Genomic DNA, 25,851 nt, shown 5'->3' with positions numbered 1-25,851 from the left:
TCATACACCTTTTCCAAATCCATAAATGCCACAAAGACCTCTTTAGCCTTATCTAAATACTGTTCACTTATATGTTTCACTGTAAACACCTGGTCCACACACCCCCTACCTTTCCTAAAGCCTCCTTGTTCATCTGCTATCCTATTCTCCGTCTTACTCTTAATTCTTTCAATAATAACTCTACCATACACTTTGCCAGGTATACTCAACAGACTTATCCCCCTATAATTTTTGCACTCTCTTTTATCCCCTTTGCCTTTATACAAAGGAACTATGCATGCTCTCTGCCAATCCCTAGGTACCTTACCCTCTTCCATACATTTATTAAATAATTGCACCAACCACTCCAAAACTATATCCCCACCTGCTTTTAACATTTCTATCTTTATCCCATCAATCCCGGCTGCCTTACCCCCTTTCATTTTACCTACTGCCTCACGAACTTCCCCCCCACTCACAACTGGCTCTTCCTCACTCCTACAAGATGTTGTTCCTCCTTGCCCTATACACGAAATCACAGCTTCCCTATCTTCATCAACATTTAACAATTCCTCAAAATATTCCCTCCATCTTCCCAATACCTCTAACTCTCCATTTAATAACTCTCCTCTCCTATTTTTAACTTGAGTCCTGGAAATGGGAAGTACAATGCCTGCACTTTAAAGGAGGGGTTTGGGATATTGGCAGTTTGGAGGGATATGTTGTGCATCTTTATATGTATATGCTTCTAAGCTGTTGTATTCTGAGCACCTCTGCAAAAGCAGTGATAATGTGTGAGTGTGGTGAAAGTGTTGAATGATGATGAAAGTATTTTCTTTTTGGGGATTTTCTTTCTTTTTTGGGTCACCCTGCCTCAGTGGGAGACGACCGACTTGTTGAAAAAAAAAAAAAAAAAAATCCATTTGTTCTCTAGGCTTTCTTAACTTGTTAATCTCACTCCAAAACTTTTTCTTATTTTCAACAAAATTTGTTGATAACATCTCGCCCACTCTCTCATTTGCTCTCTTTTTACATTGCTTCACCACTCTCTTAACCTCTCTCTTTTTCTCCATATACTCTTCCCTCCTTGCATCACTTCTACTTTGTAAAAACTTCTCATATGCTAACTTTTTCTCCCTTACTACTCTCTTCACATCATCATTCCACCAATCGCTCCTCTTCCCTCCCGCACCCACTTTCCTGTAACCACAAACTTCTGCTGAACACTCTAACACTACATTTTTAAACCTACCCCATACCTCTTCGACCCCATTGCCTATGCTCTCATTAGCCCATCTATCCTCCAATAGCTGTTTATATCTTACCCTAACTGCCTCCTCTTTTAGTTAATAAACCTTCACCTCTCTCTTCCCTGATGCTTCTATTCTCCTTGTATCCCATCTACCTTTTACTCTCAGTGTAGCTACAACTAGAAAGTGATCTGATATATCTGTGGCCCCTCTATAAACATGTACATCCAGAAGTCTACTCAACAGTCTTTTATCTACCAATACATAATCCAACAAACTACTGTCATTTCGCCCTACATCATATCTTGTATACTTATTTATCCTCTTTTTCTTAAAATATGTATTACCTATAACTAAACCCCTTTCTATACAAAGTTCAATCAAAGGGCTCCCATTATCATTTACACCTGGCACCCCAAACTTACCTACCACACCCTCTCTAAAAGTTTCTCCTGCTTTAGCATTCAGGTCCCCTACCACAATTACTCTCTCACTTGGTTCAAAGGCTCCTATACATTCACTTAACATCTCCCAAAATCTCTCTCTCTCCTCTGCATTCCTCTCTTCTCCAGGTGCATACACGCTTATTATGACCCACTTCTCGCATCCAACCTTTACTTTAATCCACATAATTCTTGCATTTACACATTCATATTCTCTTTTCTCCTTCCATAACTGATCATTTAACATTACTGCTACCCCTTCCTTTGCTCTAACTCTCTCAGATACTCCAGATTTAATCCCATTTATTTCCCCCCACCGAAACTCCCCTACCCCCTTCAGCTTTGTTTCGCTTAGGGCCAGGACATCCAACTTCTTTTCATTCATAACATCAGCAATCATCTGTTTCTTGTCATCCGCACTACATCCACGCACATTTAAGCATCCCAGTTTTATAAAGTTTTTCTTCTTCTCTTTTTTAGTAAATGTCTACAGGAGAAGGGGTTACTAGCCCATTGCGACAATTTCTGCAGGTATCATGCAAGTCTCTAAAGCATACGTAAATATGTACCAGAGGCAAATATTGCAGCATACTGTACAAGTCAAAGGTTTAAAACAATGGCATATGAAAATCAGAGCCTAATCCTAATGACTGTGCTTCTGACCAAATTATGAAAACAAATATTTTGAAGGAAACAAAGAAAAGAGAAAAGTGCTGTGTGAGCATGCTTGATGTGAGTTTAGGAAAGCCGTTTGGGGGAATTTTTATACTGTTGGGGTTGTGAGCATGATAACATCTGTGAAGGGAGTCACAGACAGTGTTGAGGTGGACTTGAATTCTGGAGGTGGGATATACAGTGCCTGCAGTTTGAAGAATGGGTATGGATGCTATGGCTCACTGGATTATTTAAATCATTATATCCATGCAAGTCATGAAAGACAGCTAGAGAGTGAATGTGAATGTATTTTCCTCCTTAAGATCACTCTACCTTAGTGGTAAATTTCTTGGTTAAAAGAAATTTTACATGTACATAAATATTTAACAACGATGATTTGGCTTTAATAACTTTTAATTAGGAACACAATCAATAGCTTACTATTTACTACATTGGAACCTATTTTATCATAGCAAAGATCTGCATTAATTTTCTGCATAACTGTAAATATATATTTAGCTGCAATTACACAACAAATATATCATCTTACTATAATAAACTCGCAGTACTTGTCAACATGACTTACGAGTATAGCAATATGTATAATTTTTTTTATATATGTAACTATAAAAGTTTTGGACAGATTTATGCAGCTGCAGTAAAAGTTTTTCTGTACAAGTTACACACAGAAAATAAAGTTACATCTTGTTTTAAACTTTTTCCTACAAGTATATGTTAAGAAAGCTCATCAGTATTGAACAAAAATGAAGAACGGTGGAAGTATGCACTGAAAAAGATGTAATAATTTTAAACAAATGTAGAACATGCAATCTACTTCCAATGAAATGAAAGCATATGGAAATACAATTTAGCCAATAACTGTTGAGATACACTGAATCACCACCTTGTAGGTCAATACACATTACTGAGAAATATAATTTTACCAAAGTGTTAAGAGTCTCGGGGTATTCCTTCTTAGGCAAATATATTGTCATATTCTTCGCTGGTAAGTATGAACCCAACTTTCTGGGCAACCCTCTTGCAACCAGTGGTGGAGAATAATTTATTCTCTGGAGGAAAGTATGTCATTTCACCTGCAACTTTTCTGTAAAGAAAAAGCAATTTGGAGAAATTTATATGCAAGTCAGAGGATGAAATGATTACTGAATTAATAAAAACTTTGACTTTATTAATAGTGGTTTTACTATCATGTACTTTCACTTTCAAGAGGTGATTGAATAATTATAACTATAATTATGAGTCTACTAGCAATGTCTATATCACTATCTTGTTCCTTCTGGAGGCTTCCTAGAAAGAAGAGTGACCACAGAAAAAAAAATCTTCTGGCAGCCCAATTGAAACATGATCTTTTGGTCCTTTGTATATACCTTATGATGTCATTCCAAGATGAGTGAGATGAACATTCTCATCTCATTATTATTATTTTATTATTACTATTTTTTTAACACATTGGCCATTTTCGACTGAGGCAGGGTGATCCAAAAAGAAAGAAAAAACTTTCATCATTAAACACTTTCACCATCACTCATACATAATCACTGTCTTTGCAGAGGTGCTCAGACATGACAGTTTAGAAGTTCCTCCAAACTGCCAATATTCCAAACCTCCTTCGAAGTGCAGGCATTGTACTTCCCATTTCCAGGACTCAAGTCCAGCTAACTGGTTTCCCTGAATCCCTTCACAAAATATTATTATTATTATTATTTCAATGCACCAGCCATATCCCACCGAAGCAGAATGAGCCAAAAAAAAAAAAACTGAAGTTTTTCCTTTTAAATTTAGTACGTAATTTATACAGGAGAAGGGGTTACTAATCCCATGCTCACATTATTATAATCAGGGAAGTGCCAAACCCACTGGGGTTATACAGCACATGAAAAAATGAGTGAACAGGTTTAGTCTAAGAAAAGGGAGGACAGGTCCATCTCCCTGGATCAAGAGCCCTCACCAATATCAAGGGACATTCCTTGGCATGTTCTATCTTTCATTTTCCTGAAAACTGGTACAATGGTTGGTTTTGTGTATTACCCAAGGGTTGTTCTTGTTCAAAAAACCCAGATTTTTTTTTGTAAAGGCTATTTTAATCACCCTTCAAGAAGGGACTGTGATTATGGTGAGGGCCTTTTGATCTGAGGAATTGAAGCTTCCATTTACCACCCATTCCCAGTGGCTATGTGATTTCTATGACCTTATCAGTTTCTCAATCAACAATAATAACTTTTTTAACACCAGCTGTCTCCCACTGAGGCAAGGTGACCCAAAAGAAGAAACACAAGTTTTTCTTCTTTTTACATTTAGTAATTTATACAGAAGGGGTTACTAGCCCCTTACTCCCAGCATTTTAGTCATCTCTTACAAGACACATGACTTACTGAGGAAGGACTCTTTTCCACTTCCCCATGGAGACATAATAATAATATTAGATTAATATGATCCATAAGTTGAAGTTACAGCAAAGGCCCTCTTAAAGAACACTTACCATTATATAAAAATATATAGGGGGGTAATGTGGCAGATGTTGCAGGTGTATGGTGTAGGAGGTAGGTTACTGAAAGCAGTGAAGAGTTTTTACGAGGATAGTGAGGCTCAAGTTAGAGTATGTAGGAAAGAGGGAGATTATTTAACAGTAAAAGTAGGCCTTAGACAAGGATGTGTGATGCCACCGTGGTTGTTCAATATATTTATAGAGAGAGTTGTAAGAGAAGTAAATGCGAGGGTCTTGGCAAGAGGCGTGGAGTTAAAAGATAAAGAATCACACACAAAGTGGGAGTTGTCACAGTTGCTTTTTGCTGATGACACTGTGCTCTTGGGAGATTCTGAAGAGAAGCTGCAGAGGTTGGTGGATGAATTTGGTAGGGTATGTAAAAGAAGAAAATTTATAATGAATACAGGAAAGAGTAAGGTTATGAGGATAACAAGAAGATTAGATGATGAAAGATTGGATATCAGACTGGAGGGAGAGAGTATGGAGGAGGTGAATGTATTCAGATATTTGGGAGTGGACGTGTCAGTGGATGGGTCTATGAAAGATGAGGTGAATCATAGAATTGATGAGGGGAAAAGGGGTGAGCGGTGCACTTAGGAGTCTGTGGAGACAAAGAACTTTGTCCTTGGAAGCAAAGAGGGGAATGTATGAGAGTATAGTTTTACCAACACTCTTATATGAGTGTGAAGCATGGGTGATGAATGTTGCAGCGAGGAGGAGGCTGGAGGCAGTGGAGATGTCATGTCTGAGGGCAATGTGTGGTGTGAATATAATGCAGAGAATTCGTAGTTTGGAAGTTAGGAGGAGGTGACATGTAGAGAGAATGGAACGAAACAGAATGACTTCAAGAGTATATCAATCTGTAGTGGAAGGAAGGCGGGGTAGGGGTCGGCCTAGGAAAGGTTGGAGGGAGGGGGTAAAGGAGGTTTTGTGTGCGAGGGGCTTGGATTTCCAGCAAGCATGCGTGAGCGTGTTTGATAGGAGTGAATGGAGACAAATGGATTTTAATACTTGACATGCTGTTGGAGTGTGAGCAAAGTAACATTTATGAAGGGATTCAGGGAAACCGGCAGGCTGGACTTGAGTCCTGGAGATGGGAAGTACAGTGCCTGCACTCTGAAGGAGGGGTGTTAATGTTGCAGTTTTATAAACTGTAGTGTAAAACACCCCTCTGGCAAGACAGTGATGGGGTGAATGATGGTGAAAGTTTTTCTTTTTCGGGCCACCCTGCCTTGGTGTGTTAATAAAAAAAAATACCAATAAAAAATGGAAAGAAGGACTGCTAAGCCTGACAGACATATCAAAATCTCCACAAGACAACTGGATGGTCAGATACCAAGAGTGTTTTCAAACAAGCAGGTTGGTGTGGTATACTTGGAGTATACCTAGAGAGAGTTTTGGGGGTCAATGCCCTGCAGCCCAGTCTGTGACCAGGCCTACCAGTTGATCTGGGCCTGATCAACCAGGCTGTTACTGCTACCCGCACACAAGCTGACGTACGAACCACAGCCACAAAGCAACACAGTACAGCATCAGTATAAAGGGAGGATGCAAGGTGCTCATCAAGCACCCTTTATGAGGATGCCTGGGAGAAGATGCCTTGATGCTGATGAAAAATTACTGATCCAAAGAATTGGAGCTCCCATCCAGCTCCTCAGAACAAACCTGAGGATGTTGCAGTTTGGAGGGTCATCCGAGCTGTGATATCAGCATGCTTCTGGCAAGACAGTAATTTAACGAATGATGGTTTTTTGTGGTCACCCTACCTCACTGAGAGATGGCCGTGCTAAAAAAAAAAAAAATCAACCTACTGTAACATCCTTCACTGAAAAGCACAAACAACAAATCAAACAGATTACAAAGGACAGATAATGCAAGACTTTAGGAAGTAAGAAACTCACTCTATTAACTCTTTAGTTGGCGTGTGTCCACGACGACGGATCTCGTCTCGAGCACAGAGTTCTATGTGATGTCTTTCTAGTGGCATGAAAGGTACATAATGATCAACCAGACAGTGTTGTATGAGCTCACTTTTGTGCAGACCACCTGAAAAAGAAATCAGAAATAATTTAATGAATATTATTAACCCTTTGGGGGTTTCGGCCGTACTAGTACGGCTCACGCACGCTGGTAGGCCTACATTTGAAAGAATGGGTCTATGTGGTCAGTGTGCGCAGTAAAAAAAAAAAGAATCCTGCAGCACACAGTGCGTAATGAGAAAAAAAAACTTTGACCGTGTTTTTGGATTAAAACAGCGACTTTGCACTGTATTTTCATATGGTATTTATTGTTGTATTCTAGTTTTCTATGTCTCATTTTTATAGAATGGAAGACATATTACAGAAATTGAGATGATTTTGACTGGTTTTACAATGAAAAGTACCTTGAAATTGAGCTCAAAGTAGCAGAAATGTTAGATTTTTACCAAAGTTCAAAAGTAAACAAATCATGCTAAGTGTCCAATACACGTCAACTGGCGAGTCTAATATTCTTTCACAAGTGCGCCAATATTATTTATACCATTTCTACACTAATGCAGTAGTCTGCATAACAGTAAATCTTATTTTTTTTTTTGTGAGAATAAAAAATCAAAGTGGAAAGCAAAAGAAATGTAAGAAGGGCCTGGGGATGTGAATAATGAACAGAGGAAGTGTTATTTTAGTGCCAGGAATGTCTTTCTTGTTTATTCTGGACCCTATTTGGAAATTGACATCTTTTGAAATTTGTGTGAAATTGGCAAAATTGCTAAATTCTGACCACTTTATTGGATAGTTGAAATCGGTAAATGGGTGGTTTCTTGTACTCATTCGATAGAAAAAAATGGAGTTCTAGCGAAATAGTTATGATTTTTATCGACTAGTACACTGGAATTGGCCGAAAATAGGGCTCAAAGTGGGCAAAATCGCTGATGCGTAAACATCGTCGAGACCGCTAACTTCGCGAGAGCATAATTCTGTAAGTTTTCCATCAAATTTCATACTTTTGGTGTCATTATGATCGGGAAAAGATTCTCTATCTTTTCATAAGAATTTTTCTTTTTTTTTTAAATTTTGGCGACCCTGAAAACAAGTCTCTGAGAGGGCCTGGCGACCCCCAAAGGGTTAATACATATAATTATTGGGAAGCGCTAAACCTGTAAGAGTCATACAGTGCTTGAGTAATGGAAGGCAATCAGGTTTGATCTAATAATATGGTTTATTGTTCCACTTCCTGTGAAAGGAAATAATATTATTTTCATAATCAGGGGGAAGTGCTAAACCCACAGGGTCATACAGAGCATGGGTAATGGGAGGCAAGCATGTTAGACTCAAGGAAAAGGAGGATAAGTCCACTTCCTTGGATTACAGGACCTTCACTGGCATCAAGGCATCTGTTAGGCAAAAGGTCACATGTGCAACAATACAAGGACATGGAGGGAATATATACCCTCCATGCCCTTGTACTGTCTGTAATGACTTGACAAAGTTCCCAAGAGCAAAACGTTGCCACAACAAAAACGTCACATTAGATGCACACGTATACTCCAGGTGTCCTTTAATCTAGCATATTGTTGGTAATTCTACCAACATTATTACAATCAAGGCATCTATTCAATGCCTTGAGAGACTGAACAGAAATGTTATAATGAATGTCTATGATCTACTGTAACATTGAAGTATAGTACTGTGCAGTTCAAGAAAGCTTACAGTGCAATGTTGTCTTATTCATTAACTGCATAGCCTTTATATGAAACATTACCACCCAGACTTTTGAAATTCTGCCTTATCTTTAATCATTAAGAAAAATCTATAGATAAACCCACTGCTTTTTAAAGCTGTTGTTTGGATTTTCCATTTTATTTTTCTCAGTTTTATGGATCAAATATACTGAAATAAAGTACAAAAATACTCACAATGATATGATTTACTGATCCAGGAAAATATATACGTACTTCCAGCAGCTCTCAGGTTTTTAAAACACACAACATTTTTTCCAGGTAATGACTCATATTAGTCGACTATCTCCCAGGTGCCTAGTTTACTGCAAGGCGAGTAGGTACAGCAGGTGTAAGGACACTTGGAAATAATTCCAAATGGACACCTAATGACTTAGTGCCAGCACAATTGGCTCATTGTTTGGTGGATGGAGATTTTGCACACGTTTTCCTACAATTGTTACCCCTGCTCACCTAGCATTAATTAGGGACCTTGGTGTTAGTCATAAGGCCTCGTGGCCTGGTGGCTAAAGCTCTCACTTCACACGACGAGGGTCTGGGTTCAATTCTTGGTGAGGGTAGAAACACTGGATGTGTTTCTTTACACAGGATGTCTATGTTCCCCATCAATATAATGGGTACCTGGGTGTTAGTTGACTGGTGTGGGTCACATCCAGGGACAAAACTGACCTAATTTGCCCAAAAGGCTCTGTATAACAAGCGGAATTTTCTATGAAGCAGTATGTCATTGATGTCAGCTAGGCTACAGTATATACCTTGTACATGTAGAAATAAGGATAATATTATTATTACTTGTAGGTAGTAGGTTGGTAGACAGCAACCACCCAGGGAAGTACTACCGTCCTGCCAGATGACTGTGAAACAAAAACCTGTAACTGTTTTGCATGATGGTAGGATTGCTGGTTTCTTTTTCTGTCTCATAAACACGCTAAGATAACAGGGATATCTTGCTACTCCTACTTACACTTTGGTCACACTTCACAGACACGCACATGCATATATATATATACATACATCTAGGTTTTTCTCTTTTTTCTAAATAGCTCTTGTTCTTTTTTATTTTTTCTATTGTCCATGGGGAAGTGGAAAAGAATCTTTCCTCCGTAAGCCATGCGTGTCGTATGAGGCGACTAAAATGCCGGGAGCAATGGGCTAGTAACCCCTTCTCCTGTATACAATTACTAAAAAAGAGAAGAAGAAAAACTTTATAAAACTGGGTTGCTTAAATGTGCGTGGATGTAGTGCGGATGACAAGAAACAGATGATTGCTGATGTTATGAATGAAAAGAAGTTGGATGTCCTGGCCCTAAGCGAAACAAAGCTGAAGGGGGTAGGAGAGTTTCAGTGGGGGGAAATAAATGGGATTAAATCTGGAGTATCTGAGAGAGTTAGAGTAAAGGAAGGGGTAGCAGTAATGTTAAATGATCAGTTATGGAAGGAGAAAAGAGAATATGAATGTGTAAATTCAAGAATTATGTGGATTAAAGTAAAGGTTGGATGCGAGAAGTGGGTCATAATAAGCGTGTATGCACCTGGAGAAGAGAGGAATGCAGAGGAGAGAGAGAGATTTTGGGAGATGTTAAGTGAATGTATAGGAGCCTTTGAACCAAGTGAGAGAGTAATTGTGGTAGGGGACTTGAATGCTAAAGTAGGAGAAACTTTTAGAGAGGGTGTGGTAGGTAAGTTTGGGGTGCCAGGTGTAAATGATAATGGGAGCCCTTTGATTGAACTTTGTATAGAAAGGGGTTTAGTTATAGGTAATACATATTTTAAGAAAAAGAGGATAAATAAGTATACACGATATGATGTAGGGCGAAATGACAGTAGTTTGTTGGATTATGTATTGGTAGATAAAAGACTGTTGAGTAGACTTCAGGATGTACATGTTTATAGAGGGGCCACAGATATATCAGATCACTTTCTAGTTGTAGCTATACTGAGAGTAAAAGGTAGATGGGATACAAGGAGAATAGAAGCATCAGGGAAGAGAGAGGTGAAGGTTTATAAACTAAAAGAGGAGGCAGTTAGGGTAAGATATAAACAGCTATTGGAGGATAGATGGGCTAATGAGAGCATAGGCAATGGGGTCGAAGAGGTATGGGGTAGGTTTAAAAATGTAGTGTTAGAGTGTTCAGCAGAAGTTTGTGGTTACAGGAAAGTGGGTGCAGGAGGGAAGAGGAGCGATTGGTGGAATGATGATGTAAAGAGAGTAGTAAGGGAGAAAAAGTTAGCATATGAGAAGTTTTTACAAAGTAGAAGTGATGCAAGGAGGGAAGAGTATATGGAGAAAAAGAGAGAAGTTAAGAGAGTGGTGAAGCAATGTAAAAAGAGAGCAAATGAGAGAGTGGGTGAGATGTTATCAACAAATTTTGTTGAAAATAAGAAAAAGTTTTGGAGTGAGATTAACAAGTTAAGAAAGCCTAGAGAACAAATGGATTTGTCAGTTAAAAATAGGAGAGGAGAGTTATTAAATGGAGAGTTAGAGGTATTGGGAAGATGGAAGGAATATTTTGAGGAATTGTTAAATGTTGATGAAGATAGGGAAGCTGTGATTTCGTGTATAGGGCAAGGAGGAATAACATCTTGTAGGAGTGAGGAAGAGCCAGTTGTGAGTGTGGGGGAAGTTCGTGAGGCAGTAGGTAAAATGAAAGGGGGTAAGGCAGCCGGGATTGATGGGATAAAGATAGAAATGTTAAAAGCAGGTGGGGATATAGTTTTGGAGTGGTTGGTGCAATTATTTAATAAATGTATGGAAGAGGGTAAGGTACCTAGGGATTGGCAGAGAGCATGCATAGTTCCTTTGTATAAAGGCAAAGGGGATAAAAGAGAGTGCAAAAATTATAGGGGGATAAGTCTGTTGAGTGTACCTGGTAAAGTGTATGGTAGAGTTATAATTGAAAGAATTAAGAGTAAGACGGAGAATAGGATAGCAGATGAACAAGGAGGCTTTAGGAAAGGTAGGGGGTGTGTGGACCAGGTGTTTACAGTGAAACATATAAGTGAACAGTATTTAGATAAGGCTAAAGAGGTCTTTGTGGCATTTATGGATTTGGAAAAGGCGTATGACAGGGTGGATAGGGGGGCAATGTGGCAGATGTTGCAAGTGTATGGTGTAGGAGGTAGGTTACTGAAAGCAGTGAAGAGTTTTTACGAGGATAGTGAGGCTCAAGTTAGAGTATGTAGGAAAGAGGGAAATTTTTTCCCAGTAAAAGTAGGCCTTAGACAAGGATGTGTGATGTCACCGTGGTTGTTTAATATATTTATAGATGGGGTTGTAAGAGAAGTAAATGCGAGGGTTTTGGCAAGAGGCGTGGAGTTAAAAGATAAAGAATCACACACAAAGTGGGAGTTGTCACAGCTGCTCTTTGCTGATGACACTGTGCTCTTGGGAGATTCTGAAGAGAAGTTGCAGAGATTGGTGGATGAATTTGGTAGGGTGTGCAAAAGAAGAAAATTAAAGGTGAATACAGGAAAGAGTAAGGTTATGAGGATAACAAAAAGATTAGGTGATGAAAGATTGAATATCAGATTGGAGGGAGAGAGTATGGAGGAGGTGAACGTATTCAGATATTTGGGAGTGGACGTGTCAGCGGATGGGTCTATGAAAGATGAGGTGAATCATAGAATTGATGAGGGAAAAAGAGTGAGTGGTGCACTTAGGAGTCTGTGGAAACAAAGAACTTTGTCCTTGGAGGCAAAGAGGGGAATGTATGAGAGTATAGTTTTACCAACGCTCTTATATGGGTGTGAAGCGTGGGTGATGAATGTTGCAGCGAGGAGAAGGCTGGAGGCAGTGGAGATGTCATGTCTGAGGGCAGTGTGTGGTGTGAATATAATGCAGAGAATTCGTAGTTTGGAAGTTAGGAGGAGGTGCGGGATTACCAAAACTGTTGTCCAGAGGGCTGAGGAAGGGTTGTTGAGGTGGTTCGGACATGTAGAGAGAATGGAGCGAAACAGAATGACTTCAAGAGTGTATCAGTCTGTAGTGGAAGGAAGGCGGGGTAGGGGTCGGCCTAGGAAGGGTTGGAGGGAGGGGGTAAAGGAGGTTTTGTGTGCGAGGGGCTTGGACTTCCAGCAGGCATGCGTGAGCGTGTTTGATAGGAGTGAATGGAGACAAATGGTTTTTAATACTTGACGTGCTGTTGGAGTGTGAGCAAAGTAACATTTATGAAGGGATTCAGGGAAACCGGCAGGCCGGACTTGAGTCCTGGAGATGGGAAGTACAGTGCCTGCACTCTGAAGGAGGGGTGTTAATGTTGCAGTTTAAAAACTGTAGTGTAAAGCACCCTTCTGGCAAGACAGTGATGGAGTGAATGATGGTGAAAGTTTTTCTTTTTCGGGCCACCCTGCCTTGGTGGGAATCGGCCGGTGTGATAATAAAAAAAAATAATTATTATTACTATTATTAACGTGGGTCACATCCTGAGGAAGGCAACCAAAGAATCCTGATGGAAATAAGCCACACTGGTTGGCTTTCTCAGGATTATCCTGGGTTACTAATTCTATGGGCTAATAATCCAAACAAAATCTTATCCAACTTGGGTCGTATGCAATATAATTTGGATAATTAAGCACTTACTGTTGGTGAGTACTTGCTACATGCCACTTGACCCTACAAATCATTAATCTGGCCTTGCTGACTCTTCCCTAATGTGCTTATTGCCTTTACACTTTGCACTGGCATAAAAACACTTGTTTGAAGGAAGATTCAAATCTCACAAAGATTTGATAAAAAAATTATTAAGTAGGATTTTTTATGCAGTTAACCACTATTACATGCACATTATATTCATCATCATAAACTGGTTCATAATGACATATGAAAGAAAGGCCATATGAAGTTGGGTTGTGCAGACACAAAGTCAAGACCAGAGGTCCAGGTTCAATTCATGGCTGAGGTGGAAATGGTGGATGTGTTTCCTTACACCTGTTGTCCTGTTCGCCTAGCAAGTAGGTACCTGGGTGTTAGTCAACTGGTGTGGGTCACATCCTGAAGGGACAAGCTTGAGGACCCCAATGGAAATAAGACAGACAGTCCCTCAATGACCCACTGTCTTTCTTGGGTTATCCTGGGTGACTAACCCTCTAAGATTAAAAATCTGAACACAATCTTATCTTATTTTAAGGTGGGGGGAAGGGAGTTAGAAGTAGTGAGTTATGTTTTCATATGGTCATATCTTAGGCACTTCAAGCAAGACAAAGACAGGTTGGTTGGTTGCTGGTGGAATAAGGAGGAAGGGTAAAAGGGAAGACAGGTTGGTTGGTTGCTGGTGGAATAAGGAGGAAGGGTAAAAGGGAAGACTATCACTGAATTTTGTAAATATTTATGTCATCTACTGTTTGACCAAGTGCAATTATTTTTGGTATATGCTTATGAATTGTGGATTATTTCCCTGAATTCTGTTTTGCACAGGGATTGAGATTTAATTTTGTATTTAAATTTTTCCTCAGTTGTTTTGTGACCGCACTTGCGGTAAACTCAAAATTTTTGCAAATATTGGTCAAGAAATGTGAAATTAGCTGAATCTCATTATTATTATAATCAAAAGAGGCGCTAAGCCACAAGGGCTATACAATGCTGCAGGGTAGGGAAGGAAGCGAGGGTATTGGGCAGCAGAAGGGGGGAGGGATGATCAGTAGGTTACAGAAAACAGCGGGGCAGGGGATAGTGCGGGGGTAGAGGTTAGCACGAGATTGAGGTAGAAAGGGCTGAAGGTATCATCAGAGTTTGTGAAGTAAGTCAGTTGTTGTCAAAAAGTCAATGAGAGAGTCCAGATGAAAGGCGGATCCATCAGCGAGAAGGGAAGGTAAAGAGAAAGCAGCGGAGCGAAGACGACGTTGATAAAGTGGGCAGTCCAACAGAATGTGGCTGACTGATAATGGAGCCTGACAATTCTCACAGAGAGGAGCAGGGCGCCTCTCCATGAGATATCCATGAGTAAGATGAGTATGGCCAATGCGAAGACGGGAGAGAGTAGTCTCCCAACCTCGACACTGGTGACAAGAAGACGGCCAGTAACCTATACTCGGTTTAATAGATTGAAGTTTGTTACCGAGCATAGTAGACCAACATTGTTGCCAACGGGTGTGAAGGTGGGTAGCTATTGCAGCAAAATAGTCCGTAAATGGAATACCTCTATATGAAACTGGTAGGTCATGTACTGCTGACCGCGCAGCAGTGTCTGCCTGTTCATTGCCCTGTACGTCAACATGACCAGGGACCCAACAAAAAACAATATCTTAATGCTTGGTAAAGATGCGGCGTAGCCAAAGTTGGATACGAAGGACTAAGGGGTGAGGTGTATCAAATTTCTGTATAGCCTGTAAAGCACTAAGGGAGTCTGAGACAACCACAAATGATGACACAGGCATAGATGCAATACGGATAAGTGTTGCAAGAATGGCATACAATTCAGCAGTAAAAATACACCTACCATCCGACTTACGAACTGCTCGACATACGTCCACTCGACTTACGACCGAGTGGACTTACGACCGTGCATCTGGCAGCTGGGCTGGGCCGGCTGATGCACACCACTGTACAATATTTGACAACACTCGCGGCGGCAATGTGTCATGCAGGCAGCATCAGTTTGAGTAACCCTGTCCTATCAGCAGTATCATACTGTATTAACTGTACTAACTGGACAGTAAATTTCACCATGGCCCCTAAGATGAAGTCTGAATCTTGCACTGGAGATTGTGGCAAGAAAGGCTTTTACTCTCGAACTCTCTATTTGTTTTCACTGTTGCACATACACCTGTCTGTATCTGTCTGCCTGTATATCTGTCTGTATCTGTGTGTGTCTGTTTGTCTGTCTACTAGTGTGTCTGTCTTTCTGTCTACCTGTGTCTGTCTTTCTGTCTACCTGTGTCTTTCTGTCTACCTGTGTCTTTCTGTCTACCTGTGTGTCTGTCTTTCTGTCTACCTGTGTCTGTCTTTCTGTCTACCTGTGTCTGTCTTTCTGTCTACCTGTGTCTGTCTTTCTGTCTACCTGTGTGTCTTTATGTCTACCTGTGTGTCTTTATGTCTAACTGTGTGTCTTTATGTCTACCTGTGTGTCTGTCTTTCTGTCTACCTGTGTGTCTTTCTGTCTATCTGTGTCTGTCTTTATGTCTACCTGTGTCTGTCTGTGTCTACCTGCGTGTCTGTCTACCTGTGTGTCTGTCTACCTTTGTATCTGTCTTTCTGTCTACCTGTGTGTCTGTCTACCTTTGTATCTGTCTTTCTGTCTACCTGTGTGTCTGTCTCAGAGCCACTCATTAAGAGTGTACTTGGTCTTGAAGACGCCATATTAATAATGATAATAATAATCACTGAGGCGCATTAAATGTGTATAAAACGTTAATATAGACATTTTGCTTAATCCATCTATGATTTTTTTTTCAAAATTATATAATAAACATGCTTCATAACATATAAATTAACAAATATGAGATGTTTTTCTGGTCGGCTTGACAGTGAACAGGAATCGTTCGTGTCCGGGCTGGTAACAACAACTTAATAATATAGCTTAATAATAATAATATTAATGTTAGTACATATGTATTATTGTAATAATAATGATTATTAATATTATTATTAATTTAGGGCACTGTAGCACAGATCCACTGTATAGAACTTTGTCTGGATTTTTTGGGTTATCCTAGGTAATTTATAATATGTATGATAACTTGACTTACGTGTACCTGTGAGAGAGAGAGAGAGAGAGAGAGAGAGAGAGAGAGAGAGAGAGAGAGAGAGAGAGAGAGAGAGAGAGAGAGAGAGAGAGAGAGAGATACAAAGAGAGAGATACAAAGAGAGAGATACAAAGAGAGAGATACAAAGAGAGAGATACAAAGAGAGAGATACAAAGAGAGAGATACAAAGAGAGAGATACAAAGAGACAGCCACATTCGGTCAGCCAGTCAGCCAACTACCCACCCACCCATCTAGCCACCCACCCACCCATCCAGCCACCCACCCATCCAGCCACCCACCCACCCACTCATCCAGCCACCCACCCATCCAGCCCACCCACCCATCTAGCCACCCACCCACCCACCCACCCCGCCAGCCACCCACCCAGCCAGCCACCCACCCAGCCAGCCACCCACCCAGCCAGCCACCCACCCACCCAGCCAGTCACCCACCCAGCCAGCCACCCACCCGGCCAACCACAGACCCGGCCACCCAGCCGGATACGTATTACACATGTTCCAGAGTTGTTTCTCTTTACTTAGGGTATAGGTTACACAACATTCTGGCAGAATGACACTACCAGTGGTATTCTCCCATTCCACTGTGTCGACAATACATAAAGATAATAGTAACATATGACACTGTATGCGATGTAAAATTTACAATACATATCACTACCATGTATACATTATATACAGTATATAAATAATTAAAATACAACAATAGAAGTGAATTATGGTAAAAAGAATGAAATAATGATTGTATATTACATTACAGTATTATGTAGGTAGTTTATATAGGAAAGTTGTGACATTATGCCCTACCCAGTATGTCGGCAATTTTCAAAGGTTCGACTTACGTCCATTTCGACTTACGACCGGTTGGTCAGAACCAAGCTTGGTCGTAAGTCGGATGGTAGGTGTACTATCCGAAGATAGTAAATGCCCTCGTACGACGCTGTCCGGAAACACTGCTGCGAATCCTACGCCGGAAATAAGTCACTCTGTCTGACTTTTTTGGGTTATCCTAGGTTCTCTACACATATGCTGCTATGTATGATAATTCTATGTAACTGTATTGTGTATACCTGAATAAATTTACTTACTTACTTACTTACTTACTTAGAAGACTTAAGAGCCATCTGTGTATACTGCAATGGCATGAGAATGAGAGTGGAAGTGGTCAAGAAAAAGAGAGTGGGAAGCAACCGTAGACAGTTGGGCTTTCGAGCAAGGGAGAGAGAAAGAACAGACTCGAACAGCTGGAACTTCCCAGGGGGGTAGGGAAAAGTGAACATAGAACATAGAAAGTAAACATGAACATAGAAAGGTGGTAATTGAAGAGAAGACAAGAGCGAATGTAGGCGAAGAGAGAAGGGACGGAGTAAACAGGGGCGGCGAACAAATAAAGAATGTCTACTAATATCAGTGACCATTCTATAAATGGAAGGATTGCGGAGATCATGAGAGCGTACATAGTAGCGAAGGCAATGGGCATCACGGCGATCGGATAAGGATGGAACGTTCGCTTCTGCATAGAGGTTCTCAACAGGGGAAGAGCGAAAAGCACCAAGGCATAAACGTAATCCTTGGTGATGAATGGGGTTAAGGTTAGAGAGAGTAGGAGGAGAAGCTGCTGAATAGATCTGGTCACCATAATCAAGTTTCGATAAAATGAGGGTGGAATGTAGGCGAAAGCTGAATCTCAGCACGAATCCCTTATTTTACATTATGCCGAGTTTGCTATATGTATAACTCACATAATCATAATAACATGTTTGCAAACAAATCACAGAACGAATTTGTGGTCACAGTGGGGTCCATGCTATCTTCCCTATGGTGTAAAGAAATATACCTAGTTGGATGAATCTTATTAGAGCCACCTGGCCCAGTGGTTAATGCACTGGCCAGTGAATTTTAAGACTCACTTGCCATGGGTTCAAATGCTACTCATTCTGTGATTTGTTTTATTTACTTCATGTAAAGGAACATCTGTATTTGTCAAAGGGTAGTTCTTCATCACAAGATACAAATCACTGCAAACTGTTCATACCATCTTCGTTAAAAGCTCCAAGCTGTATCAGATGCTCCAGGTCCATCATGGTAATGTCACTTCTCTTTTTCCCTTCCCGCCACATCTTCAACATTGCTCTTGTGATATCTGGCCCTCCGGTGTTACTTAAGAAGATGAATACAGACTTCCTATGATGTATAATGCAATTTTTAGATGATAAAATAATAGAGGACTGTTACAAAGCAAAATTTATATGCTAAAGTTCATAGAGAATACTTCTGAAACATTCAGAGGCCTTAAAATGCAACTGGATTAATTCTGTTAAATAGCTTCCTTCAATTTTTTATTTATTTATTTTGTACAAAAATTTACCTGTCTCATCATCCTAAGTAAAATGTTTATGCTCAATCTAGCCACAACTGTAGAAACTGATACAAAAATTAAGTAAATTACGTGGTACAGCATATGTAATGGAAATAAAATAACAGGATTAACAATATACCTGAAATCTACTCCATTGATGGATTCATGGTAGTCAATGAAAGGTTTGATGCCATTAATCATACCAATTGGCATCTTGTCGATCTCATCGAAGATAAAGAGACTTCTCTCACACTTGCTGACATTGCTGCGTATCCAGTCTTGCAAATTCAGCTGTTAAAATGAATCTATTAATCTTACATTATCTTGTGGAATTAACTTTCATTAATGAATATCAAGCATTCAGTATTTAGTGTGTGACTGTGTTTTTCAATGCCTATTCCTTGAAAGAAATTGAAGAAAAGGGGAAAAAGGCAAATCTGAATATGAAAATTGTAGTCTATTATCACTCCTACAATTCCTCCTATTACCACAATTCTTCCTCCTCCACCTATTACTCCTATTACTACTACTATTACTCCTACTACTACTGCTCCTACTACTAGTGACTCAACAAAGGTCCAGGATGGACCAAAACATCATCACAAGGGCAGGATTTTGGTAAACTGTTCCTGCCATGGCATTGTGACTCTAGCCTTTCTTGTCTCAAGGCACTTAAAGTTCATTTAAAATTGAACCTTTAATGGGATACTAGAATCATAAAAGTCAGCACTTGTGTGTAAAAAAATATGTAAAATGAATGAGGACTGTCTTGACAGCAAATGTACAAGTTTAAATCATTCAAAAAGGTGACAATAATATGAAATTTCTGAGTTTTTCCTTTCTTTTAAAATAATAATATTTTCCCTAATTTTTGGCTAAAAAAAATGCTTTGAAAGAAGAGGGAGAAAAAGAAAATGACTAAAAATACAATAGAACAGTACGTATTCAGTGAAAGCTGAAAATATAGCAAAATCCTTAAGTGGTGATACATACAATGTGAAGCATAACCAAAGAGCCGTCAACAAGAAAGAAATATGTTTTTCAACTCTTAAAATAAGTGTATAAGAAAATCAGTAGAATGAAACAGTCTTGTGTCATGGATCCATTACAATCTGTAGAACATGTAATGATTCATTATTTTTGTTTTATAGCACACTGGCCATCTCCCACCGAGGTAGGGTGAGCCAAACTTCAAATAGAGAATTTCTCTTAACTCCCATTACATCACCATAGCTTACATCTTTGATTTCTTGTGTCATTTCACATTATATTGTACATACTACTGTACTAGTTTCTTATTTGCAGTTAGTTTTTCATGAAATTTTGGCAGCATACTCTTCACTGGATATGAAGATTCTTTGCAGCATCCATTTCCAATATAAGTTAATCAATCTTCACTTTGTTAACTTAATTCCTTCCCAAAATTATTCCCAAATAAATAATTTTTTTATTCATATCAGCTGCTTTGCATATTTATGCCAAAAAGCTTTGCCTCTGCTTCTGCTAATCATTTAGAATGAAAGAACATGTTTTCAGATGTGTATCACTCGTGCGATTTTGACTGCATACACACCTTGTAAATATCAGCCATACGTTCGTGAGGGAAATGCACAGTACTGACGAACACATGAACATACTGACTCTTCATGCCCAGCTTGTACATGCTCTCGGCAATGAACTTGGAAACGTAATTCTTCCCTCCTCCTGTCCATCCATGAAAGCTCATTACTAGAGCCTGTATATATATAAGGATAATAAAAAAATTATATAACCTATAAAAGATTAAAATATTAAAAAATAAACTTAGTACTGTACTGTATCTGCAACATTAACTCAATAAAATACTCTGCTTATTGAAATAAATAATGATATATATGTACTTCCTAAAATATGAATAATTACTATAGTACATGTACTAAGTACAAAAGTTAGATTTGTGAGAAAACATTTTGAAATTTGCCATTTAAGTATCATTTGAACACATAAAAGTGTCAGTAGCATCAACGTGTACTTTTTGTGACCTTTTTCCTACTAATTTCTGAAGAAAAAGAAAATATGAATTGATTCTTAAATAAAAAACAAATGGTAACATTAAACAGTAATTACCAAATATCCTTATTTTTTACAGGTGAAAACTCCCTAGAAAATTCACATTCATAGAAAACTCTATTACCACCTTATATAGCATTACCTTTTGGGGCTGTTTATTTAATAGATGAGCCTTCAGGGCCCTTGGAACAACGTGATGAACTAAATGCTGGCCATATAGATTTGAATCCAGAGCAACAGTCAAAGCTGAAAGCACAATAACTTTTATGAGCAATAGGCTCTCAACTAAAAAAAAACAAAAAGTTTCATAAATAATAACTGAATCAGAGACCATTTGGTTTCGTTACATACTGTATATAATTCCTCTTAGTTGATCATAATATTTTTTTAACATATCGGCCATTTCCCACCAAGGCAAGGTGACCCAAAAATGAAGAAACGCATTCATCATCACTCACTTCATCACTGTCTTGCCAGAGGTGCGCCGATACTGCGAGTCAAAAACTGCAACATATATTTCACAAAGCAGCGTGGATACCCTGGTTGAATTATTATATTATTAATAATATTTTAACATTCATGGGGAAGTGCTAAACTGAGAAGGGTCATACAGTGCCTGAGGAATGGGAGGTAATCAGGTTTGATCCAAGAATTACTACACTGCAGAACAATCAAAGGCACTTCTCAGTGCCAACAACAACATAACTATCTTTAACTACAATATCAGATCTTTAAGCAAGCATTACGATGACCTCATAGCATTACTAAATTCCTTACATGCCAATATGTCCATCATTACACTAACTGAAACCTGGCTAAAGCCTGATAGTACAGATGTCTATGCCATTCCTGGTTACACAGCCATACACAACTGTAGGCCAGACCAACAAGGGGGTGGCACAGCCATATACTACTCAGACCAACTACAATGTATCACTAATACTTGCACAAGGGATGAACATGGGGAATATATAATAGCTAAATTCAAATCCAAGTACCTACAAAAACATCTCACATTGATAAACATCTACAGAGTTCCACAGTCAAACATTAGCCAATTTAGTCAAAATCTAGGAAGTATGATAACTGATGCACGCATGAACAAAGATCACTTACTACTCTCAGGTGACTTCAATATAAATCTCCTGCAAGACCAGGACCCACACGTTACTGAATTCACAAACACAATGAGTAACTGTATGTTACTACCAACAGTAACAAAACCTACAAGAGTTACAGAGACTAGTGTTTCCCTACTTGACCACATCTGGACCAACACCATATCCCCTTTAAAATCAGGCATAATTACAGATAATACCACAGACCACTACCCTACTTTCCTCATAACAACTCTTGGTAAACTACCCCAAGACACTACTAAAGTCACCTTCAGACTTCACAATGAGGCAGCCATTAACCCTTTGAGGGTTTTCGTCGTACTAGTACGTCTTACGCGTAGGGGTTTTTGACGTACTAGTACTCATAAATTCTAGCGGCCTCAAATCTAGTGGGAGAAAGCTGGTAGGCCTTCATATGAAAGAATGGGTCTATGTGGTCAGTGTGCACAGTCTAAAAAAAATCCTGCAGCACACAGTGCATAATGAGAAAAAAAAAAACTTTGACCATTTTTTTTTAATAAATCAGCGACTTTGCAGTGTATTTTCGTATGGTATTTATTGTTGTATTCTAGTTTTCTTGGTCTCATTTTATAGAATGGAAGACATATTACAGAAATTGAGATGATTTTGAATGGTTTTAGAAAGAAAGGTGCCTTGAAATTGAGCTCAAAGTAGCAGAAATGTTCGATTTTTACTAAACTTCAAAAGTAAACAAATCGTGCCAAGCGTGCAATACACGTCAACTGGTGAGTCTAATATTCTTTCACAAGTGCACCAATAATATTTATACCATTTTTTACACTAATGCAGTAGTCTGCATAACAGTAAATCTTATATTTTTTGTGAAAATAAAAATTCAAAGTGGAAAGCAAAAGAATATAAGAGGGGCCTTGAGACATGACTAATGACTAGAGGAAATGTCATTTTAGTGCCAGGAATGTCTTTCTTGTTTATTCTGGACCCTATTTGGAAATTGGCATCTTTTGAAATTTGTGTGAAATTGGCAAAATTGCTAAATTCTGACCACTGTACTGGATAGTTGAATTTCATAAATGAGTGGTTTCTTTCACCCATTCGATAGAAAAAATGGAGTTCTAGCGAAATATTCATGTTTTTTGTCGACTAGTACAGTGAAATTGGCCGAAAATGGGGCTCAAAGTGGGCAAAATCGCCGATGCGTAAACATCGCCGAGACCGCTAACTTTGCGAGAGCATAATTCCGTAAGTTTTCTATCAAATTTCAAACTTTTGGTGTCTTTATGATCGGAAAAAGATTCTCTATCTTTTCATATGAGAAAATAATTTTTTTTTTTTTTAAATTTGGCTGACCCTGAGAACGAGTTTCGGAGAGGGCCTGTCGACCCTCAAAGGGTTAATAACTTCACAACAGCAGTAGCAAACATTGATTGGCACACTGAGCTAGAAACCTATACAGATGTTGACGAATGTATTAATAATTTTCTAAAAAAAACCCAATACCTCTATAACAAGCACTGCCCTAAAAAAACTAAACAGATGACAGCAAAGAGACTGAACAGTCCCTGGCTAACACCCAGCATTCTCAAATTCCATAAATACAAAACACCAATATGAAAAACAGTACAGAATGGGTCACATAACCAGAGACCAAACAAAACGTTACTCGTCAATCCTAACCAGCCTGATAAGAAGGGCAAAAAAATTGTATTAAGAGAACAGATTATCCAACTTACGAGGTGATATAAAAAAGACCTGGAAAACCCTATTAGAAATTCTGGGAACAAAAAAGATATCACGAAATAGCGAAATAAAATTAGCAAAATCAGATGAACCCCAACTCCCACCAACAGAAACAGCAAACAGACTCAATGATTTCTTCTCCACTATAGGACAAAACCTTGCCAATAAAATCCCAAGCTCAGATACCCCACCAAATGACTACCTCACCGGCAACTACCCGAACACACTGTTCCTAGCTCCGACTAACCCATACGAAGTCTCCCTTATTATCAACGCACTAAAAAACAAGGCAGGAGATTTAAATACCTTACCACCCTTTATATACAAAAAAGTGTCACAAGTGCTATCACCAATCATTGCAACACTCTTTAACAAATCCATTGAATCCTCCACCTTCCCTACAGTACTCAAAATAGCAAGGGTCACCCCGATCCACAAAGGAGGAGACCAAACAGAGTTGAATAACTATAGGCCAATATCCAACTTACACCCTCTCTCAAAAATCTTTGAAAAATTAATTCATAAACGAATCTACTCCTACCTTATCTCCCAAAACATACTCAACCCCTGCCAATTTGGATTCAGGCCTAATAAAAATACTAATGATGCTATTATACACATGCTAGAACATATATACACTGCAATAGAGAAAAAAGAAGTCCCACTGGGGATCTTCATTGACTTACGTAAAGCTTTTGATACAGTTGACCATGACTTGCTCCACGTAAAATTGTCACACTATGGTATAAGAGGGCACTCCCTCAACTACCTCAAGTCATACCTCAGCAACAGAAGCCAATATGTGTACGCAAATGGGGCAAACTCTTCTGCGCAACCAATTACAGTTGGTGTCCCACTGGGAAGTGTCCTTGGCCCTCTTCTCTTTCTCCTATACATAAATGACCTTCCAAATGCTTCGCAATTACTCAAACCCACACTATTTGCAGATGACACTACATACGTCTTCTCTCACCCGAGCCCAGTCACGCTAGCCAATACTGTAAATACCGAATTACAGAAAATATCTACCTGGATGAGGACTAACAAACTTACACTAAACATTGACAAAACCTACTTCATTCAGTTTGGTAACAGAGCTACAGATGTCCCTCTTAACATAATGATAAACGGATCACCTATCACAAAACTAACAGAGGGAAAATTCTTAGGAATCCACCTTGATAATAGACTCAAATTTCATACACATATACAACAAATTTCTAAAAAAATTTCCAAGACTGTAGGCATACTATCGAAGATACGGTACTATGTTCCACAGTCAGCCCTCCTGGCCCAATATCACTCTCTTATTTACCCCTATCTCACCTATGGAATTTGTGCATGGGGCTCAACAACAATTAACCATCTCAGACCACTAATTACTCAACAAAAGGCTGCAGTTAGAATGATAACAAATTCTCACTACAGGCAGCACACTCCACCAATATTCAATACACTAAACCTACTCACCATACAAAACATCCATACTTATTACTGCACCTATTACATACATAGAACACTTAACTCTGATATTAACCCTCCCCTCAAACATCTCCTTGCCAATCTCAACAGAACACATGACCATAACACAAGGCACAGATCACTCTTTGATGTTCCTCGTGTCCATCTCACACTATGCAAAAACTCAATGCACATAAAAGGCCCTAAAATCTGGAATTCATTACCTGTAAATATAAAAGAAACACTACCTGTTTATAAATTCAAGTCTCTTCTCAAAGATCACTTACTCACCCAAAACCAAATAAATACTGAATAACTGAACCTTATAAATTGTATATCTTAAATGTTTCTCACAATTATATCACATAAATGTTAAACCTAAAACCCAATCTAACTTTATTATTTTTTAAATACACTACCTAACAGAATACTCCATACGACTGAATGTACAACAATGCAAGCAACCATATGACCTGTCTTTGTAATACTCACTTGTACTTTATAGTAATCTGTTTACATTAATGTTTTATCACTGATTTCATCATTGCTTAGTTAATCTTAAGTTAATTTTAAGCCAGCCCGTAATGCTATGCATAGTATAAGTGGCTTTGGCATACTGCTCTTATAGGTATTTTTTTGTACCTCTGTATGTGTGCTCAAATTGTTAATAAAAAATAAATAAATAAATGAGGGCAGATCTTAATTCCTTGAATCACGAGTCCTTCACCAGTATCGAGACACCACCCTCGATATGTGATCCAGTTACTAATGTGCAGTATCTTCCTTGGAAATTACGCTCCATAGTTATGATATCAATTTAATTCATGAAAGTATATATAGGTAGTAGGTTGGTAGACAGCAACCACCCAGGGAAGTACTACCGTCCTGCCAGATGACTGT

At 39.0% G+C, this 25,851-nt stretch overlaps 1 protein-coding gene across 1 annotated transcript in view; it reads right to left on the bottom strand.

Annotated features, from left to right (window-relative positions):
- Nucleotides 1-3,169: 3,169 nt before the first annotated feature.
- The window catches only part of LOC128699625 (torsin-1A), a 36,838-nt gene continuing 14,156 nt past the window's right edge, over nucleotides 3,170-25,851 (bottom strand). The window contains exons 2-7 of the mRNA XM_053792356.2: nucleotides 20,796-20,899; nucleotides 20,178-20,339; nucleotides 18,744-18,895; nucleotides 18,281-18,429; nucleotides 6,734-6,878; nucleotides 3,170-3,431 (exon numbers count right to left, since the gene is read on the bottom strand). Coding sequence (XP_053648331.2) covers nucleotides 3,302-3,431; nucleotides 6,734-6,878; nucleotides 18,281-18,429; nucleotides 18,744-18,895; nucleotides 20,178-20,339; nucleotides 20,796-20,899 — 842 coding nt within the window. The 3' untranslated portion in view covers nucleotides 3,170-3,301. The remainder of the gene's footprint in view (nucleotides 3,432-6,733; nucleotides 6,879-18,280; nucleotides 18,430-18,743; nucleotides 18,896-20,177; nucleotides 20,340-20,795; nucleotides 20,900-25,851) is intronic.

The sequence above is a fragment of the Cherax quadricarinatus genome, chromosome 67 (genome assembly GCF_038502225.1).
Source record: "Cherax quadricarinatus isolate ZL_2023a chromosome 67, ASM3850222v1, whole genome shotgun sequence".
Taxonomy (NCBI): Eukaryota; Metazoa; Arthropoda; class Malacostraca; order Decapoda; family Parastacidae; genus Cherax; species Cherax quadricarinatus.
This window is presented reverse-complemented; position numbering and strand designations above follow the sequence as displayed.